A 17529-nucleotide genomic window follows, 5' to 3' on the forward strand; every position below is an offset into this window, starting at 1 on the left:
CAGATCTTTTTACAATCTGCGTCAACATAGGTTACCTGCCGAAAAATTTAATGAGGACTATGGTGGTTCCTATCCCGAAAACCAGAACAGGTGACCCTTCAAACCCTAAAAATTATCGACCTATATCACTAGGAACTATCATTGGGAAGATTTTAGAAAGGCTGATTTACCCTAATGTAAATAGGAGTGCTAAAATTGATGACGCGCAGTTTGGTTTTCGTCCCGGTCTCTCAACTGACTCGGCAATCTTTGCCCTTAAGTCGACAGTTTTATATTACAAAAAACGTAACACATCCGTCTATGCTTGCTTTTTAGACCTTAGTCGCGCTTTCGATCTGGTAAACTATACTGTACTATGGCGAAAGCTGCTGAAGTCAAATGTTCCATCAAAAACTGTGAGTCTGTTGAGATACTGGTACGAAAACCAAACTAACTTTGTAAAATGGGGCGACGCAACCTCTAATGACTTTATATTAGAGTGTGGGGTGCGCCAAGGGGGGCTAACCTCTCCGGACCTATTTAGCCTGTATGTTAACGACCTGATTGAGGAGCTCAGGAGCACTCGAATAGGTTGTCACATAGGTGCCACGCCCGTTAACAACCTAAGTTATGCTGACGATATGGTGCTTCTGAGCCCCTCAATCAAGGGGCTAAGGCGGTTGCTAAGCATTTGCGAGGACTATGCTATAAGACATGGTCTTAAGTACAATGTAGCTAAGACGCAAATGATGGTATTTCAGGCTGGAAAGGGCCCGCAGAGGGTCCCATCGGTTAGCTTAGACGGACAAGAGGTAGAAAGGGTCGAGCAATTCAGGTACCTGGGGCACATCTTAACCGAGGATCTCTCAGATAATGAGGATGTAGTACGCGAAAGACGGGCACTGGCTGTACGGTGTAACATGCTTGCACGGCGTTTTGCGCGCTGTAGCGTTGGGGCAAAGCTGACGCTCTTTAGAGCATACTGTCAATGCTTCTATACGTGTCAGCTTTGGCTCAACTGCTCCAAAGCCACGAGAAGCAGTATCAGAGTTCAGTACAATAATGCATACCGTACCCTGATGAGACTGCCAAAGTACTGTAGTGCTTCGGGCATGTTCGCCGACGCCGGAATCCCGGACTATTTCGCAATTATCAGGGCGCGTGTCGCAGCATTTTGGTCTCACATCCGTTCTGCAAACAATGAGATCCTTTCTGTGTGTGCCGGGTGCCCGGAAAACTCGATCCCAGCCTACTGGCTTTCGGTGCATCGTGGCAGTAACCAAAAGTGATAATTTTAGTTTTTAACATTTTAGATGTATTTTAATTTTATCACTTTTTAACTTTTATTTTATTTTATTTTATTTATTTCTTTTATTTTTAACTTAAATTATGTTATTTTATGGGTCTATTGCCTGAATTAAATGATTATTTATTTATTTATTATTATTAAACGTTGAAAGTAAACAACACACATAGTATATTTTATTTTATTCTTAAATTAAATACAATTATTTTGAACCGACTTCCAAACAGGAGGAGTCTAGACGTTCGCCTGTGGATATATTTTTATGTATGTTCAACGATTACTCCGCCGTTTATGAACCGATTTTCAAATTTTTTCTTTTGCTGTACATTGTATTGTTCCGAGTAGGTATCATGTTCACAAAAGTGGTGGTCTGGTGATGGAAACAATGAGAAATCGAAGTGACTCCTTGATATTCAAATGGGAACATATGGTTCCAGAAAACGTTCAAAATCTTTCGATTAATAAATTTAAAAAAGTAGTCAAAGAACGTTTTGTGCCAAAGCCAAAATGATTTCATAATTGATGGCACATCTTGGGAGTAGAATGCTGAATGACTGCTTGCAAGGCTACTTCTACATGACTTACAATTATTATGTATCTATCTATGTTTACATTGTATACATTATAAAGTTACTTATTTATTACTCAGGTAAAATCTATCTGGTAAATCAGTCCTTACATTGAAAGTAAACGTTGAAAGTAAACAACACACATAGTATATTTGATTTTATTCTTAAATTAAATACAATTATTTTGAACCGACTTCCAAACAGGAGGAGTCTAGACGTTCGCCTGTGGATATATTTTTATGTATGTTCAACGATTACTCCGCCGTTTATGAACCGATTTTCAAATTTTTTCTTTTGCTGTACATTGTATTGTTCCGAGTAGGTATCATTTTTAGTTACAGCATTGTAAATTTTGTTTTAAAAGATTATTTTTTTTCTCACTTTTTTTGGTAAAAAGTGGGCGTGCGAGTTTCTTACGCCGGTTCTTCTCGTCGGCTTAGTTACCGAACCGGTGGTAGGCACCATGTATTCTGAAAATATATTTTATTTTAGATTTGTTCAGAAATAAAGCAATTTTGATTTTGATTTTTTAAAACACCAACTGTAAGTATAGAAAACGTTAAGGACAGCTAAAATGAGTAAAATTATTATTTTTAAACAAAAAATTAAAACCGACTTCCAAGGCAATGACAATAGTAATATTATACTTAAATGAACTAAAAAGTATTAAATAATTCTTATTCTGTACTCAGTATAATTCTGTTCTCAATCTTCATTATTTTGCAATCGGTACCAGCTAACCTAATCGCCAGTTACTTAGGACTGGTACCGACTTCAAAATTATGAAGATTGAGTACAGAATAAGGATTATTTAATACTTTTTAGTTCATATAAGTATAATCTTAAATGAACTAAAAAGCATTAATTGCTTATTTTTAATAATTGCTTCAGTAACAAGTGCAACAGTATGTCAAACTTACTGGCACAAATTAAGTTGGGATAGCTCCTTTACCAAAATAGTATTTATTCTAATTTTTCTTTAAAAATTTTCAATGAAATGTTTGCTACATATTGTTGAATTTTTCTTGGGATTCCAACCAACACGCCCAATTATTTTCAGCCATTTTCCTCTTATTAGAGGATCTTGAGGGAATCTGTAAAACAAATGATTATGATATATAAATATAAACCTTCCTCTAGTTTTAGAGTCACTCTATATTATAGTAGTTATATTATATTAGCTATATTATAATATACTATTAGTTAAAATAAGATAATATGTCCTTTTAGTCCGGCCGCACATTATCCGAATTTGTGATCATTAAAATTCGGACGCCCCGCCACGCTCATACATTTTGACACGTCAGAAATTCTTTTAGTATAATGGGTCTACAACAAAATGTATGAACAGAGTGCGTTCCGCCGGGCGTCCGAATTTTTCTGATCAGAAATTTCGGATAATGTGCGGCCGGGCTTAAGGTGATAATAATAAAGGTAAATGATTTTTATTTTAGATTTATGTTATTGTAAAATATCGATAAGCATATTGATAAATTTGATTCAAGCACTAGCGTATATGTAAGAAATTTTGATGAAAAATTTTTCTTCAAAATTTGTGTAATATAGGAACAATAGTACCTTTAGTTACGCAAAATATGAAAGTAAAAGGAAGGATTCACAATATTTTATTTGAAATAGAGAACTAAAGACCAGAATATAGCAAAAATAAACACATCGTAGCAATTAGGACATGAAGATTAATTGCGGGTGAAATGTATATTTTTCAGGATTATTCCTATGATTTACACTGCAATCACTCACAGCACAAGTTATTATTGTTATATATATTAGTATTTGTTGAAAATAACATACGATTTAAATAATAAATTGCAAATACCGAAAGGGCATAAAAACGATTGACGACTTTTGACGACCTGTCAAATAAAAGTTGTTACAATTTTCATTAGACTGCCTCTCTTTTTTCATCTTGTTATAATTCCATAAAGGATTTTCTTCTCTCTCGCACTCTTTGTTGGTCTTTAGGTATATATTATGTCTATGGAGGAACCAATAGAAAATCTAAAAGTGTTTATCCTTACGCCATCTAGGATTGTTAATATAATAATGGAATAATTAATAGGTAGTCGCATTGAGGTATAATACTATTGGAGGGAGCCTTATATTTTGACAGTTGATAATGTTACTCTTTCTTACTAACGATGCAGTAAGTTGAGTGAAAGAGAAAGCTCATATCGGTGTATAAACGTCAAAAACCTGTAATGTTATGTCCTACCGAGTAGAACATAACAAAGGAGTCGGTCTGCATATTTCATGTTTTAAAAGTGCTAATAAAAGTGTATAGTGAACGTTAAATGCAATATCTTGTTGGGTTTTGTGGTTCCGCTAAATAATAAACCATAAAAACAGCCAAGGAATGCCTCAAACACGTGGATTTAACATAACATACGTAAGTTTTCAACAACGTTTTTTGGGCTTATCAATCGGTATTTTTTGTAAGTTAAAAGAATATTATAAGATTAATAATCACTTAATCATGCTGTTTATGCCATTAGTGATAAAAATGTCACATCAAGTAATAATTTGGCTACAAATATGGCATAGATTTTTACGTGTGCTTTAGAGATGCACCTTGCTTGAAGTATAAATTTATATCGATAAAAATATTGTCATGGACTAAATGTTTTTTTTCAGAATTTGAAAATGCTTCAAAATAGACGAGGAACAGAAATATGTAGACGCAAGTTTCATGCAAGTTTTTAATCCTTACTCCCTTATGAAGGCATCACAATATTGGGATTATCATTTCAAACGTAAGTTTGAAACAATGATTTTATTGAAATAAAAAAGTTCTAACGGAGAGTAAAATGATCAACAGCTCTTACACCTCCCCCTGTAAGTACTCAAATCGTTACTTGGTTGTACTTTTTGAAATTTTATCCTGGCATTACTTTTTTAATAAATACTAGACACAAATCACAATAGATATTCAGTTGTTATGCGGCACCTGGGTTCCGCTTGGGGCTTGATGGGTTGAGTATGGAAAACTTACATAAAGCATATTGCCCCGTATACAATATTATAATATTATGTATATATTTTATAGTATTAAGTACATTTAATGTCACTAAACCAACAATTTTTTTAGGTTTTTGGAATGCTTCTAAAGAAAAGTTCAATATGATGGTGATAACGGAGAGACCTATAATGAAGATAATATTATTTTTAAGTTTAGATTATAACCGAGTAATCTGGTGGTGAGATGGAGTGAGGAGGGATGGTTTAAGTGAGGAAAATCCCCCTTATCACTACCAGGAGACCCCTCGTTAAGGAGACAGCGGGGCTAAAATGGCTACATTAAGCAATTCCTCTCAATCAATTCAGCAAATGAATTGTCAAAACTGTCAAAGTGACAAATGTCAAATCAGTACAAAAATACAGAAATGAATTGCAAGCAGAGTTGCATTTTTCGATTTTAGAAAAATGAATCATATTATGATTCTGAAACTGAAAAATCGGACACTGGTATTGGGACAGTGGACACATTATACTATTATGTGTCCCGTCACGAGTATTAACGTCTTTATTTCTTCGATAATACCTAATAATTGTTACCTATTTTACAAAATTGTTATTTAATAGTAATTAAGTATAATAAAGTATTTTTGTTCTTCTGTTATTACACTCCGGACAAGCCTTCGTGGCTTAATGGAGTATACATATTATGTATATTTTTAACAATTTGTGTAATTATATAGGTACTTAAATATTTTATTTATATAAAAGTATTTTCATTTTTCATATACTTTTGAACATGCGGGTCGAATTGATAACCACCTGGTTTGATGTCCTAAAAATCTATAACGTGATAAAAATCTATACCATAAAATTATGGTCGACTATTGGTCGATAGCTGTAGTCTAATTTTAAATTTTTATCGATATACAAACAGATATACGCCCATCCCTACACGCACACTATGGCAATTGCACACAAGCATAAAATGGCCACGCACTGGCGAGCTAAGAATCTATCTACCTATATCCTTAATCTATGGGTAGTCGTGTTCGTTTCGTTTAACATTGCGCATGCGCAAGCCGCAAAGTTAAAAATTAGTCAGTGTGAGTGTCATGTTCTAAAATCTGACAGAAATTGTCTAATACTGGGTTGCACCAGAGGCGTGGTTAAAATTAAAATTTAAAGTTAAATTTATGGTTACAGTTAAGGTAAATTTAACTTTATCTTTAACTTTGCCCGGAGAAATTGACAGATGACAGCTGATCCAACAAGGTTATAAATGCGCGTGGGCGGGGGCGCTGCTGGTAAAGGAGAACCAAGAAGTTTACACCCTAAGGGTGTAAACTTCTTGAGGAGAACTGTCAAAAATTGCGGTTTTTGTATGATGACAGCGTTAGTTCCTTTTTTCGCCACATGCATTTAAAACCTTGACGAGCTCTATGGTTAAATATGGCGTCTTGATGGCGTCCATTTTTAACTTCTACCCAAAGAAGATTTGACATTTCTGTCAATTTCTCCGGGCAAAGTTAAGGGTAAAGTTAAAGTTAAATTTACCTTAACTATAACCATAAATTTAACTTTAAATTTAACTTTACCCACGCCTCTGGTGCAATCCAGTCTTACAGTTAAGTGCCTGACAGACGTATGAACTTAAAGTACGCGGGATTTAAGTTCGCGAACTTACTCAGCTCGCGTCGGTGATAGACGTACGAACTTTAAGTACGCGGGTTTTAAGTCCGCGATCGTTGTGTCATCCCTTTTTTCTTAGATTGATTTGAAAGGGATGACACTACGATGTTGCCACTTTTTATTTTCATGACTTTTTGACAGACTGTAATTTGTATTATTAAGTGCCTGACAGATGTACGAACTTAAAGTACGCGGGTTTTAAGTTCGCGAACTTACTCAGCTCGCGTCGGTGATAGACGTACGAACTTTAAGTACGCGGGTTTTAAGTCCGCGAACTTACTCGGCTCGCGTCGTTGACACACGAGTACACTGGGTTACCATGTCGTCGACGGAAGAAGCTTTGTGTTATTTATTAATAATAATATCATATTACGTTTTAAAAACTAATAAGAAAAAACTAAATCGAAAAGTTTAAGTGTATACGTACGTAAATATTTTTCACACAGATGAAAACCTATTCCGCTAGGTATATTGACTTCATGGTACCAAGGAGATTTATAGTTTGGACAATGAATTTTCTACGTCTACATGTAGGTACATCAGCAGCATCAGCTATCGCTGAACACCAATAAATTAATATTTTGTTTGATAACATAAAATAAATTGAAATTTTAACAGTAGTTTAGCAAATTTTGTATCAGTCGTGTTGGCAACACTGCCTGACGGCTTGCAGCTCGGGCCGCGGCTCTCGACTCGCAGTGCTGCCAGACGTACGAGCTACGAGTAAAATTCCAAGACGGCGAACTTACGCGGCAATCTTTAAGTACGCGAACTTTAGGTGACACACAGGCGAGTAAGGTCGTCGAGTTATAAGTCCGCGTACTTACTCACGTGTCTGTCACCCCCTTTATTGTATTTTTTTTTGGAGCAAAGGACTCATTTCCAGCTCCCAATAAATAAATAAAAAAAGGTACCTATATTTCTTGCAAACAGGGTTGGCAGATTGGGGGTTTTTTTCGCAATTCTGGGGAAAATTTTGACTCTAGGCGAAAATTTGGGGAAACAGTATCTTTGGAGAAATGTTTGGGGAAAATAAATACACTATGGAGATTTTTGGGGTTAAAAACAAAACAAAAAAACAAATGAAACCAACGTCCTTTTCTATCGATTAACATCCTGGCAAATTTGTTGTTTGTTTGTTTTGGTTTGTTTGGTGGAGTGCGTAAAAGGCCTGACAGACGTACGAACTTAAATTACGTGGGTTTTAAGTTCGCGAACTTACTCGGCTCGCGTCGGTGACACACGAGAATCGCTCACACTGGATTACCATGCCCCCAGGCTCGCGGCTCGCGGCTCTTTGCTGACACACAGGCGATTAAGGCTGGTATAAATAGTCAGTACTCAAGATGCATCTCGGTCTCAAGACACGGTTCAGGCTCTGTGATTGGTTGGCTGTCAAAATTTGGACCAATCACAGAGCCTGAACCGTGTCTTGAGACCGAGATGCGTCTTGAGTACTGACTATTTATACCAGCCTAACTCCTAAGATCGTCGAGCCATAGTCTGCGTACTCACACGCACGTCTGTCACCCCCTTAAAAAAATGTCTCTTTGGTCGAGCGAGCGACAATGTTTTGTGTATCTGTTAAACTGTCGAGTGATTGAAACTAGTATATTGAATAAAAGTAGTTTCAATTTTATATTCGGTTTTTTTCTGTAACAAAGCGATTGGGGATTTTTTTTGAAAACGTATCATTTTGGGGAAATATAAAAATCAGTTTGGGGGAAATTGTAAAATTGCATCTGGCAACCCTGCTTGCAAAGTACCTATTTTGTGAAATTGATTTGAATAATATTGGGTTATGCGCCAGCCAAATACTAAAATATTTTTATAAACAGCTATGTTTTGATTATTTCAAATCGTTTTAATTAATTTAAGTGGTGATGTGTTAATAGAACTACCAATATGGAACGATTAAATAATTGCAAGGTTGCAGGAGCTAGCTAGTGTTGATTGCCCAATATGGCGGCTGCCGGAATCAAATTGTCAAAAAGATGTTTATGGCGGCTTTCAGAACGTTCTTACATTATGTTTAAAATAAAGTTAACAATGTGATAGTGATGGTAAAGTAAGATTTAAAGGCTAACGCAGTGCATAAAAGTAAAGACTGATAATTATTAGTAGAATATAGCAAATAAGTAAAACAAACTTCTCTGTATCATCAACTGTAGAGTTGATGCATTTAAAAATGTATTTAAAACAAAATAACTCAAGAAGTGTACAGTTAAAGTGCTTATGAGTTAAGAGTTTCAGCTATGTTGCATTATGAGTGGACAAAATGAACATACTTCAACATTTGGTGTACCAGCAACACTGTCACTCATGGTAAGTTAAATACATTCATTTAAGGGCGTCACAGACAGAGCAGGTAATGTAAAGATGTATGTAATTACTAATAGACAGAAGACAGAAATACTCTTTTTATTAATAGATTTAGAAAAAACACTCTGCCTTAAAAATTATTATTTTGGTTACCATCAGTATAAAATAATATTGCAAGTGGACATTGGAATGGCACAGTAAAAGATATTATCAATGGAAATGTTTCAGAAACAAAAATTTATCTAAGCTAGCGTTTAAGTCTGGGAAACTTTTTAGGGTTCCATACCCAAAGGTTAAAAACTGGACTGTAAGTCTTCGATGTCTGTCCGTCTGTCTGTCTCCAGGCTGTATCTCAAGAACTTCTATAGCTAGACTTGAAATTTTCACAGATTATGTATATCTTTTGCCAATATAACAAATACTAAAATCAAAATGAAATAAATATTAAGGGGAGCTCTCATACAACAAATGTGATTTTTTTGGCCTTTTTTTGCTCGATATCAACAATGGCAACAGATAGGCACTCGATATTTTCACAAACGCCTTAATAGGCATGATGACAAATTTTTTTTCTTATTGGTAATTGAAAGACATTTAAAAAATAGAAACATCGTTGAAAGAATGACTTTGATAGCTTAAAAATTCACCAAGATATGACAATTCAAATATCTCATAAAAAAGACCTGCCCGAAAAGCTCCATACAAAGTGCTACGAAAGTATGACATCAGTCTTTTGTAGTTTGTATGCATCGGGAGACAACTTTGTTCGACAGGTATATTAAATATTGAGTTTATGAAAGTGGTGTTGTAACAAAAGTTGCTTTTAATTGCATAAGTTAAATCGAATTGTATTTTTTTATCTATTTTTTTAAAGAAGGCAGGTCACTGTAGCCCTGACGTCACTGCGACCCATGAGGATCTATTGTGACTCCTTCGCACTAGAGTATCCTCCCCAACCCAATACTGCTCATAAATTGAACAATATGGTTGGGGTTGGTGCCACAAATTTCCTGTGTGGACGAGTATTCGTGGCGACCAAGGTGCCTGTTCCTGCTCTGTAGTAGAGCAGGGCCGTCGAGGAGAAGGTGAATAGGTGTTTCATCCTCCTCCTCACAGAATCTGCAAGTCGTTATGCTACAAATACCCATTCTGTTTAGGTGTTTGTTGAGCTTGCAGTGCCTAGTTAGGCTTCTGGTAAGGATTCTTAATTGGTTCCTACCCAAGGTGAGCACTAATTCTGATTGTTTCTTGTTGAAGTCAGGAATTAGTGCCTTGGAGTGTTCAAGGCCAGGGGTCTCAGCCCATTGCTTCCTGCATAGTCTGTGACCCCATTCTTTGAGCACTTGCTTTGTGGTACTGGGAGTTATACCACAGACTGGTTCTGGACCATATATGAGACTCTCGGCCCCAAGCCTAGCCAGTTCGTCAGCGGTTTCATTGCCGGGGACGTTGCTGTGGCCCGGGACCCATACTAGGCGGATGTTGTTGTTCCTTCCTAGCATGTTTAACGTCTCAACGCATTCCAGAACTAATTTGGACGAGACTTCTGCGGCAGTCAGTGCTTAAAGTGCAGCTTGAATATCGGAGAAGATAAAAACGTTTTTATTAACTAGGGCCATCTCCAGGCTTTCTAGTGAACAACCGAGGATAGCGAAGACTTCAGCCTGAAACACGGTCACAAACTCCCCCAAACAGGCGTATTTGCCTTTTGGTGGCCTGCCCCTGTAAAATCCGGCTCCCGCATGGTTGTCTTTCCTTGATCCATCCGTGAACCAAACTATGTCGCTAGGGCGGACACTGATTGGGATTTTTCTTTCCCAGTCCTCCCTGGAAGGTATAAAAACCTGGTACTGCTTTGAAAAGCTGTACACCTTGATCATGGCATCTGATGGCATGGCCATGATAGGTGATTCACTAAGAGACTGTTCCAGCTGTCGAAATGTGGTGGAGACCCAATTCGTCCTACCCGCCGTCCTGGCCCTGAGAGCCACCTTTTTGGCCTCCATCTGAACAAGCAGAGGAAGCGGAGTTAAGTTGATCAGGGCCTCGAGGGAAGCGGTGGGTGTTGACGAGAGTGCACCCGTGATTATTAGACATGCCAGTCTCTGTACGCTGTTTAGTCTTTTATTACAGTTTACTTGTTCAGCCTTTTTATGCCACACTGCGCAGCCATATGTGGTAATCGGTCTCACTACGGCTGTATACAGTGTGTAACAAAAACTAGTGATAATACTTTAGGGTGTGTACATGTTCCTTGTAGAGAGTTCACTGTGAAAGTAGCAGCTCTGAAAGACGAACATTTTTTTTTCACTTTTGTATGGGCAAGGGCCCGAGCGTCACGAGTTTCCCCATACAAAAGTAAAAAAAAATTTTGGTCTTTCAGCGCTGCTACTTTCACAGCGAACTCTCTACAAGGAACACGTACACTCCCTAAAGTATTATCACTTGTTTTTGTTACACCCTGTATAGCCATAGCATTGCCTTCGGCCGAATACCCCATTTGGAGCTGACAAGCTTCCAGCAGGAACCCAGAGTACATCTAGCCTTTTTCGTAATATACTCGATGTGCTTATTCCAAGAGAGTCCTTTGTCTAGGATTACTCCTAGATATTTGACATCATCCGCAAACTTAATAGTTTTCCCGAAGAGTGTTGGGAGTCTTAGTCCCTCCAGCTTCCTCTTTTTGGTGAAAGGTATCAAGACCGTCTTATCAGCGTTTACTGTCAGCTTGATCCTTTGGCACCAATCCCTATTATATTGTGTATACTAATATTATAATTCTGCAGGGTTTGTTCTATCAGGAACTACTGGTCCTTCTCCTCCAAAATTCGCTAATCTTTGACCTTGTCATCATCCCTATTATATTGTGTATACTAATATTATAATTCTGCAGAGTTTATTCTATCAGGAACTACTGGTCCGATTTAAAAAAATATTTTAATGTTGGATAGCCCATTTATCGAGAAAGGCTATAGGCTATATTATATTATCACGCTAAAACTAATAGAAGCGAAGAAACAGAGGAAAATGTGGAAAAAACGGGGGGAAATTAGTTAAAAGGGCTTATTTGAACGCGCTAATCTCAGGAACTACTGGTCCTATTCGAAAAATTCTCTCAGTGTTAGATAGCCCATTGATCGAGGAAGGCTATAGGCTATATTTTATTACGCTAATACTAATAGGAGCGAAGAAATAAAGGAAATGTGGAAAAAACGGGGAAAATTATATGAAAGTGCATAATTGAATGCGCTAATCTCAGGAACTACTGGTCTGATTTGAAAAATTCTTTCAGTGTTAGATAGCCTTTTTATCGAGGAAGGCAAGAAATGGAAATTATATGAAATTGCTTATTATCTAAGTAGGAACTACTGGAGCAATTTTTATGTTATTTGGCAAACATGAAGAATAGACCATGTGTAGGAACATGGCTATTTTTTGCGGAAAAATGTACGGTTGCATGAAATTCCTAAATTGCGCAAGCGAAGCCGCGCGAAACATCTATATTAAATAATAAAATCGTAGGAAACTCAATTCTATTCATTGAATACTTTTGTACAATAAATAAAGTGTGTTGTGGGACCTCTAAAGTAAATGTTTGATTTTACATAACATTATAGTTTAAGGAATAATTAACAGTGAACTGAATCGAGATAGTATACTTGGCGGTCCCCTGACACACTGACGACAATTATGGACTAAAATAATACTTTACACAAGTTAGGAATAAGAAAAGTTTATTTTGCAAATTCACACAACACAATATTTACAAAGGATGAAATAACAAAAAGCGATATATATATATAGATCTAGCTAGGAATCATTTTTAGAAAATGTAATTTTATTCGTGTTTTATCGAATACCGAGCAAAACTCAGTCTAATAGCTAGTATCGGGGGGCACCGGAGTGCCCCCCGCCAAGATGAGCCAAGTGATACATATATTATACAAGAATTGCTCGTTTAAAGATATAAGATATGTATTCATCACCAAACCTTGTAATAAACGACATTTCTGTATTATGATGTGTGTACGTTTTGGTGAGCACTTTTTTAACATAATTGATGTGCAGGGTGTGGAACGCGCGGCAAACTGTAGTGGAGTCGGCGGCGGGGCCGTGGCACCGGAGGAAGCCCTCAACGGTGTCGCGTCTGCGGAGCGGGCAGATGAGCCGCCACGGAAAAAACTTAAACAAATGGCCGTCGAGGATGGCTCCTCGGTCCGTAAACGGATTCTCGAATATAAACTGCAACGTTTAAAAAATTTACGTGAAAGGTGAGCAACAAAACAAAGTGGAAAATAATTTCATTTATTTATCATTTTCATTTGTTTATTTATCTTATTAAAAGCGCTCATGTAAAGTGCAAAGTGAAAAAGAGTAATAACGGGTGAATTTCAACCATGAGCAGTTATTCTAGTATAAACGAACCACACTTATTTTTTAGATTTACGGAACAACTGAGCGAGCTGTATTTTCTGCAAGCGGGCGGAAACATGATGGATTACGCCGTATGGCGAAAGCGGCCCCCGGCGCCGCAGCTCATGGCGTTTCTCGAAGCGCGGCGGCCTCCACCCGTCGCGTCGCCGCCGCCCTCACCTCCGCCCCCGCCGCCCGCCGCCGACCCCGCGCCTGCGCCCGCCGATGAGATGGTGGAGAAGGCCAAGCAGGAGGCGTACGTGGCGGCGCGCGTGGCGGAGCTGGCGCGTGCAGGCCTGTGGGCGGAGCGCCGCCTGCCGCGGGTCCTGGAGCCGCCCCGCCCCAAGACGCACTGGGACTACCTGCTGGAGGAGATGGCGTGGTTGGCACAAGATTTCGCCCACGAACGCAAGTGGAAAAAACAAGCTGCAAAAAAAGTGGGTGAACTTCTTTTCTGATTATATTATTTTTATACTCGCTACGAATAAATCGATATGCTAATAATTATGTACAAATATTGTAGTGTGCACGAGCAGTTCAAAAATATTTTCAAGACAAGGCTGCAGCAGCACAGAAAGCAGAAAAAGCACAAGAATTGCAACTCAAAAAAACCGCGGCCTTCGTGGCTAAAGAAGTTCGACAGTTTTGGTCTAATGTTGAAAAGGTAATCTTTGTATAATTTTATGGTTATTATTACAAACATATGAACCGATGACCCGACACCAGTGTCATAAAACATAGTAATATGTGTTTTGAGGGTCATAAACAAATCCTTAATCCTCATAATTTCTAAATTATCAGACAGAAAGCAAAGTTTAGGAATTTATTATAGCTAAAAACCTCTTCATACGGTTTTGCTCGATAGTTTTACTCCAAATCGAAGAAAATTACATATCTATATATATAAAACTCAAAGGTGACTGACTGATTGACATAGTGATCTATCAACGCACAGCCCAAACCACTGGACGGATCGGGCTGAAATTTGGCATGCAGGTAGATGTTATGACGTAGGCATCCGCTAAGAAAGGATTTTGATAAATTCCAACCCCAAGGAGTTCAAATAGGGGATGAAAGTTTGTATATAATAATACTTCTTAACGCGAGCGAAGCCGCGGGCAAAAGCTCGTATATATATAAAACTCAAAGGTGACTGACTGTTTGACATAGTGATCTATCAACGCACAGCCCAAACCCCTGGACGAATACTTCTTAACGCGAGCGAAGCCGCGGGCAAAAGCTCGTTTGACATATACCTCTTGGGGAGGAGTAGGAAAAACGCTGTTACTAACTGTTGAAAGAGCACAAAGGGCAATAATCAAAATATGTAACTTTCGACCTTTTCTTTTCCATACTAACCAGCTTTATACGTCATTTGAAGTCCTAACAGTTCGTCAGCTTTTCATCCTAAACGTAGTACTAAAGCAACACATATCTCTACCCTTCTACCCGGATTCCATCAACAAAAGGCGGAAAGATATCGTTTGTCCACCAGAAATAAATACAAAACATGCTTTTGCTGATAAGTACTACATATTTGTAGGTCCTCTTCTTTATAAAAGAATAAATGCCCAGTTAAATATACTTATATTCTGTTAATTATTGTAAATTAAACCTTAAAAAATTTCTTCAAAATATGACTTATGAGGAAACAGAGAAACTTCTAGTGGTTTTGCAATAAATGAACATTAGAATAGTAATAGTAAATTAATATTAATATAGACAATTTAAAACTATAATAATTATAGTTAGTGTAACTACTTAATCTAATTTGTATCGTAATAATTATTGTAGCACTAATTTTAGCCTGAAACACAGGGTATCCTAGTTCAGGCAATACTATAATCATTAAATTTGTACTAATTTAGTTTAAGTAGCTCTAATATAATAATTGTATCTCACCATCATTGTAAATACTGAATAAATATTATTATTATTAAATATTATTATATTATTATTTAATTCCATCGAGCCGTCTCAAAGCGAGCCTTCGAGCTGTCAGTTTTGGCGGTGGTTATTGCTCGATTTGGATTTTGGAGTAAAACTATCGAGCAAAATCGTATGTCAGTACTTAGCATTATATAATGCTAAATATTCAAAAAAATATATATTAAAAAAACCTGAAGTGCGAGTTTCTTACGCCGGTTCTTCTCGGCGGGGTAGTTCCCGAACCGGTGGTAGGCAACGTAGTTTCTTCGTTCGACTTTGAAAAAGTGTATCATGATACCCATTTTGAATAAAAAGATATTTTATTATTTATGAAAAAAAAAACAACCAAACTTATTTTCCTTGAAGCTTAGTTCCACGAAAATTGGGTTGTCATTTGAATCACGCATTATGGGTAGAGAGGGGGGAATGGAGGCATTTTATAGGGGTTAGTTACCCTTTTCAAATGACACCAGATTTGTGTCTAGGAGATGCATAGTTTTTTTTAATGCATGTTTGAAATTACGAGTGACGGAACCACGGAGCTAATACTAAGAGGAGGTGTTGTAATCAAGTTTCCTTATGAAACGACGCGTGACAATTTGCGGGGTGAGGGGGTGTCAAGCTCCGCCCACTTCTCAATATTTCATCTATCGGCTAAAAGACAAACTACTAGCTTAGGTCGATGTTGATTTTACTACGTAGTTCAACTATCTTACACTAGATGTCATTTTGTCTTGAATATTGTTACGGTACATGGTATACGGACACGTGGTGCCATCTAGCGACAAACCAGTGAAGCTTACCAAGGGAGCACAGGCAACATAAATCCCCTACTCAATACTAGATGGCATGAGGTGCGCAAGTACATACTCGAACCCTCTAGAAAGGTCCAATGTTTGTTTACGTGTTTACCGTTTATTTGTTTGCGTGTTTACGTGTTTTAATTTAGACCTTATGACTGAGTCCATAAGGTCTAAATTAAATTCAACTTATTGCACTTATCGTAAGGACGGCAGTTTTATTGTGGTACATGCTCGAGCCTCCTTTCTAGGAGGCTTAATTTTGTTTTTAGTTTTTTTTTTGTCTATGAAATAAGGGGGCAAACGAGCAAACGGGTCACCTGATGGAAAGCAACTTCCGTCGCCCATGGACACTCGCAGCATCAGAAGAGCTGCAAGTGCGTTGCCGGCCTTTTAAGAGGGAATAGGGTAATAGGGGAGGGTAGGGAAGGGAAGGGAAGGGAAAAGTTGAGGGTAGGGAAGGGAATAGGGTAGGGGTTAGGGGATTGGGCCTCCGGTAAACTCGGCGAAACACAGCGCAAGCGCTGTTTCACGCCGGTTTTCTGTGAGAACGTGGTATTTATCCGGTCGAGCCGGCCCATTCTTGCCGAAGCATGGCTCTCCCACGTATAAGTACTTATTTCCCACGTATAAGTTCCCACGGTTGTTTACTTGTTAACGTGAATCGGGAACTTTCTGGAATTCGTCTCGCCATATAAAAAGCCGCAGGCAGGCCCGGCGAGTCAGTTCGGTTCGAGCATCGAACCGAACTGACTCGCCGATCGATCATCAAGGCGATTTCGGAGTAACAACAAGCGATCAATAGTGAGTGAACCAGTGAAACCTTCGACTTGGCTACGACCTAGGACAGTGATAGTGCTTAGTGATTGGACCTAGTGATTAGTGTTTGGACTTAGTGCTAAGTGTTGTGACCTAGTGTGTGCTTGTGTGCTAGTCATAGTGTGAATAAAGTCTTCAAGAGAGTCAGCAGGTCTTTCTCTCCAAATCCTTCGAACCCTTGCACGTAACAATATTATGAGACGTACTACGGCCCTGGATATTTTTTACGTTTCAGATAGTTATCATAGGTGACGACAGATGGCGGTTTATAAGTAATATCATAATAAAAGCTATATAATCACGGTTTTAGCTATTAAATGTGTTTAAGACTAAGTGTATAACGATTTTCAGTATTCAAGTATGATTATTGTAATAAACTTATGCAAAATTATACGCATTTACGTCTGTATTATCTTTCAAAGGTTTGGCCACCTAGTGTCAAGTAGTATAATTAACGCTGAAAGCTGAAATGTTCTAGAATTTTTATATTTAAATTACATTTAAAATTATTTCCAAATGAAATGTGATGGTATTTATATTATCAGAACGTCTGTCTGAGTGTTTTCGACATTGTAAAACACAATACTTCATCCTTTCCTTGTTAAATACGCAGAAAACACCAATTTATTGGGAGTCTCGTTACTTGTGCACCTGACAAACGCTGAAAGTGTACTGACTTAGGTAGCAAACTCACGGCGCGGTTTTTTCCCGCGCCCGCCGCGGTTGC

The 17529-nt window shown here is 37.9% G+C and overlaps 1 protein-coding gene and 1 long non-coding RNA gene across 2 annotated transcripts in view; both read left to right on the forward strand.

The window, feature by feature from the left end:
* The first annotated feature begins 4555 nt into the window (after window positions 1-4555).
* LOC121732069 lies at window positions 4556-5103 on the forward strand. The gene is made up of 2 exons (XR_006036316.1): window positions 4556-4625; window positions 4961-5103. It is a non-coding gene; the product is annotated as an uncharacterized LOC121732069 (long non-coding RNA).
* A 3172-nt stretch (window positions 5104-8275) lies between these two features.
* The window catches only part of LOC121732064 (helicase domino), a 37111-nt gene continuing 27857 nt past the window's right edge, over window positions 8276-17529 (forward strand). Inside the window, exons 1-4 of the mRNA XM_042121838.1 lie at window positions 8276-8844; window positions 12910-13112; window positions 13283-13691; window positions 13778-13918. Of these exons, the coding sequence (XP_041977772.1) occupies window positions 8785-8844; window positions 12910-13112; window positions 13283-13691; window positions 13778-13918 (813 nt within the window). The 5' untranslated portion in view covers window positions 8276-8784. The remainder of the gene's footprint in view (window positions 8845-12909; window positions 13113-13282; window positions 13692-13777; window positions 13919-17529) is intronic.

Source organism: Aricia agestis, chromosome 11, assembly GCF_905147365.1.
Source record: "Aricia agestis chromosome 11, ilAriAges1.1, whole genome shotgun sequence".
Taxonomy (NCBI): domain Eukaryota; kingdom Metazoa; phylum Arthropoda; class Insecta; order Lepidoptera; family Lycaenidae; genus Aricia; species Aricia agestis.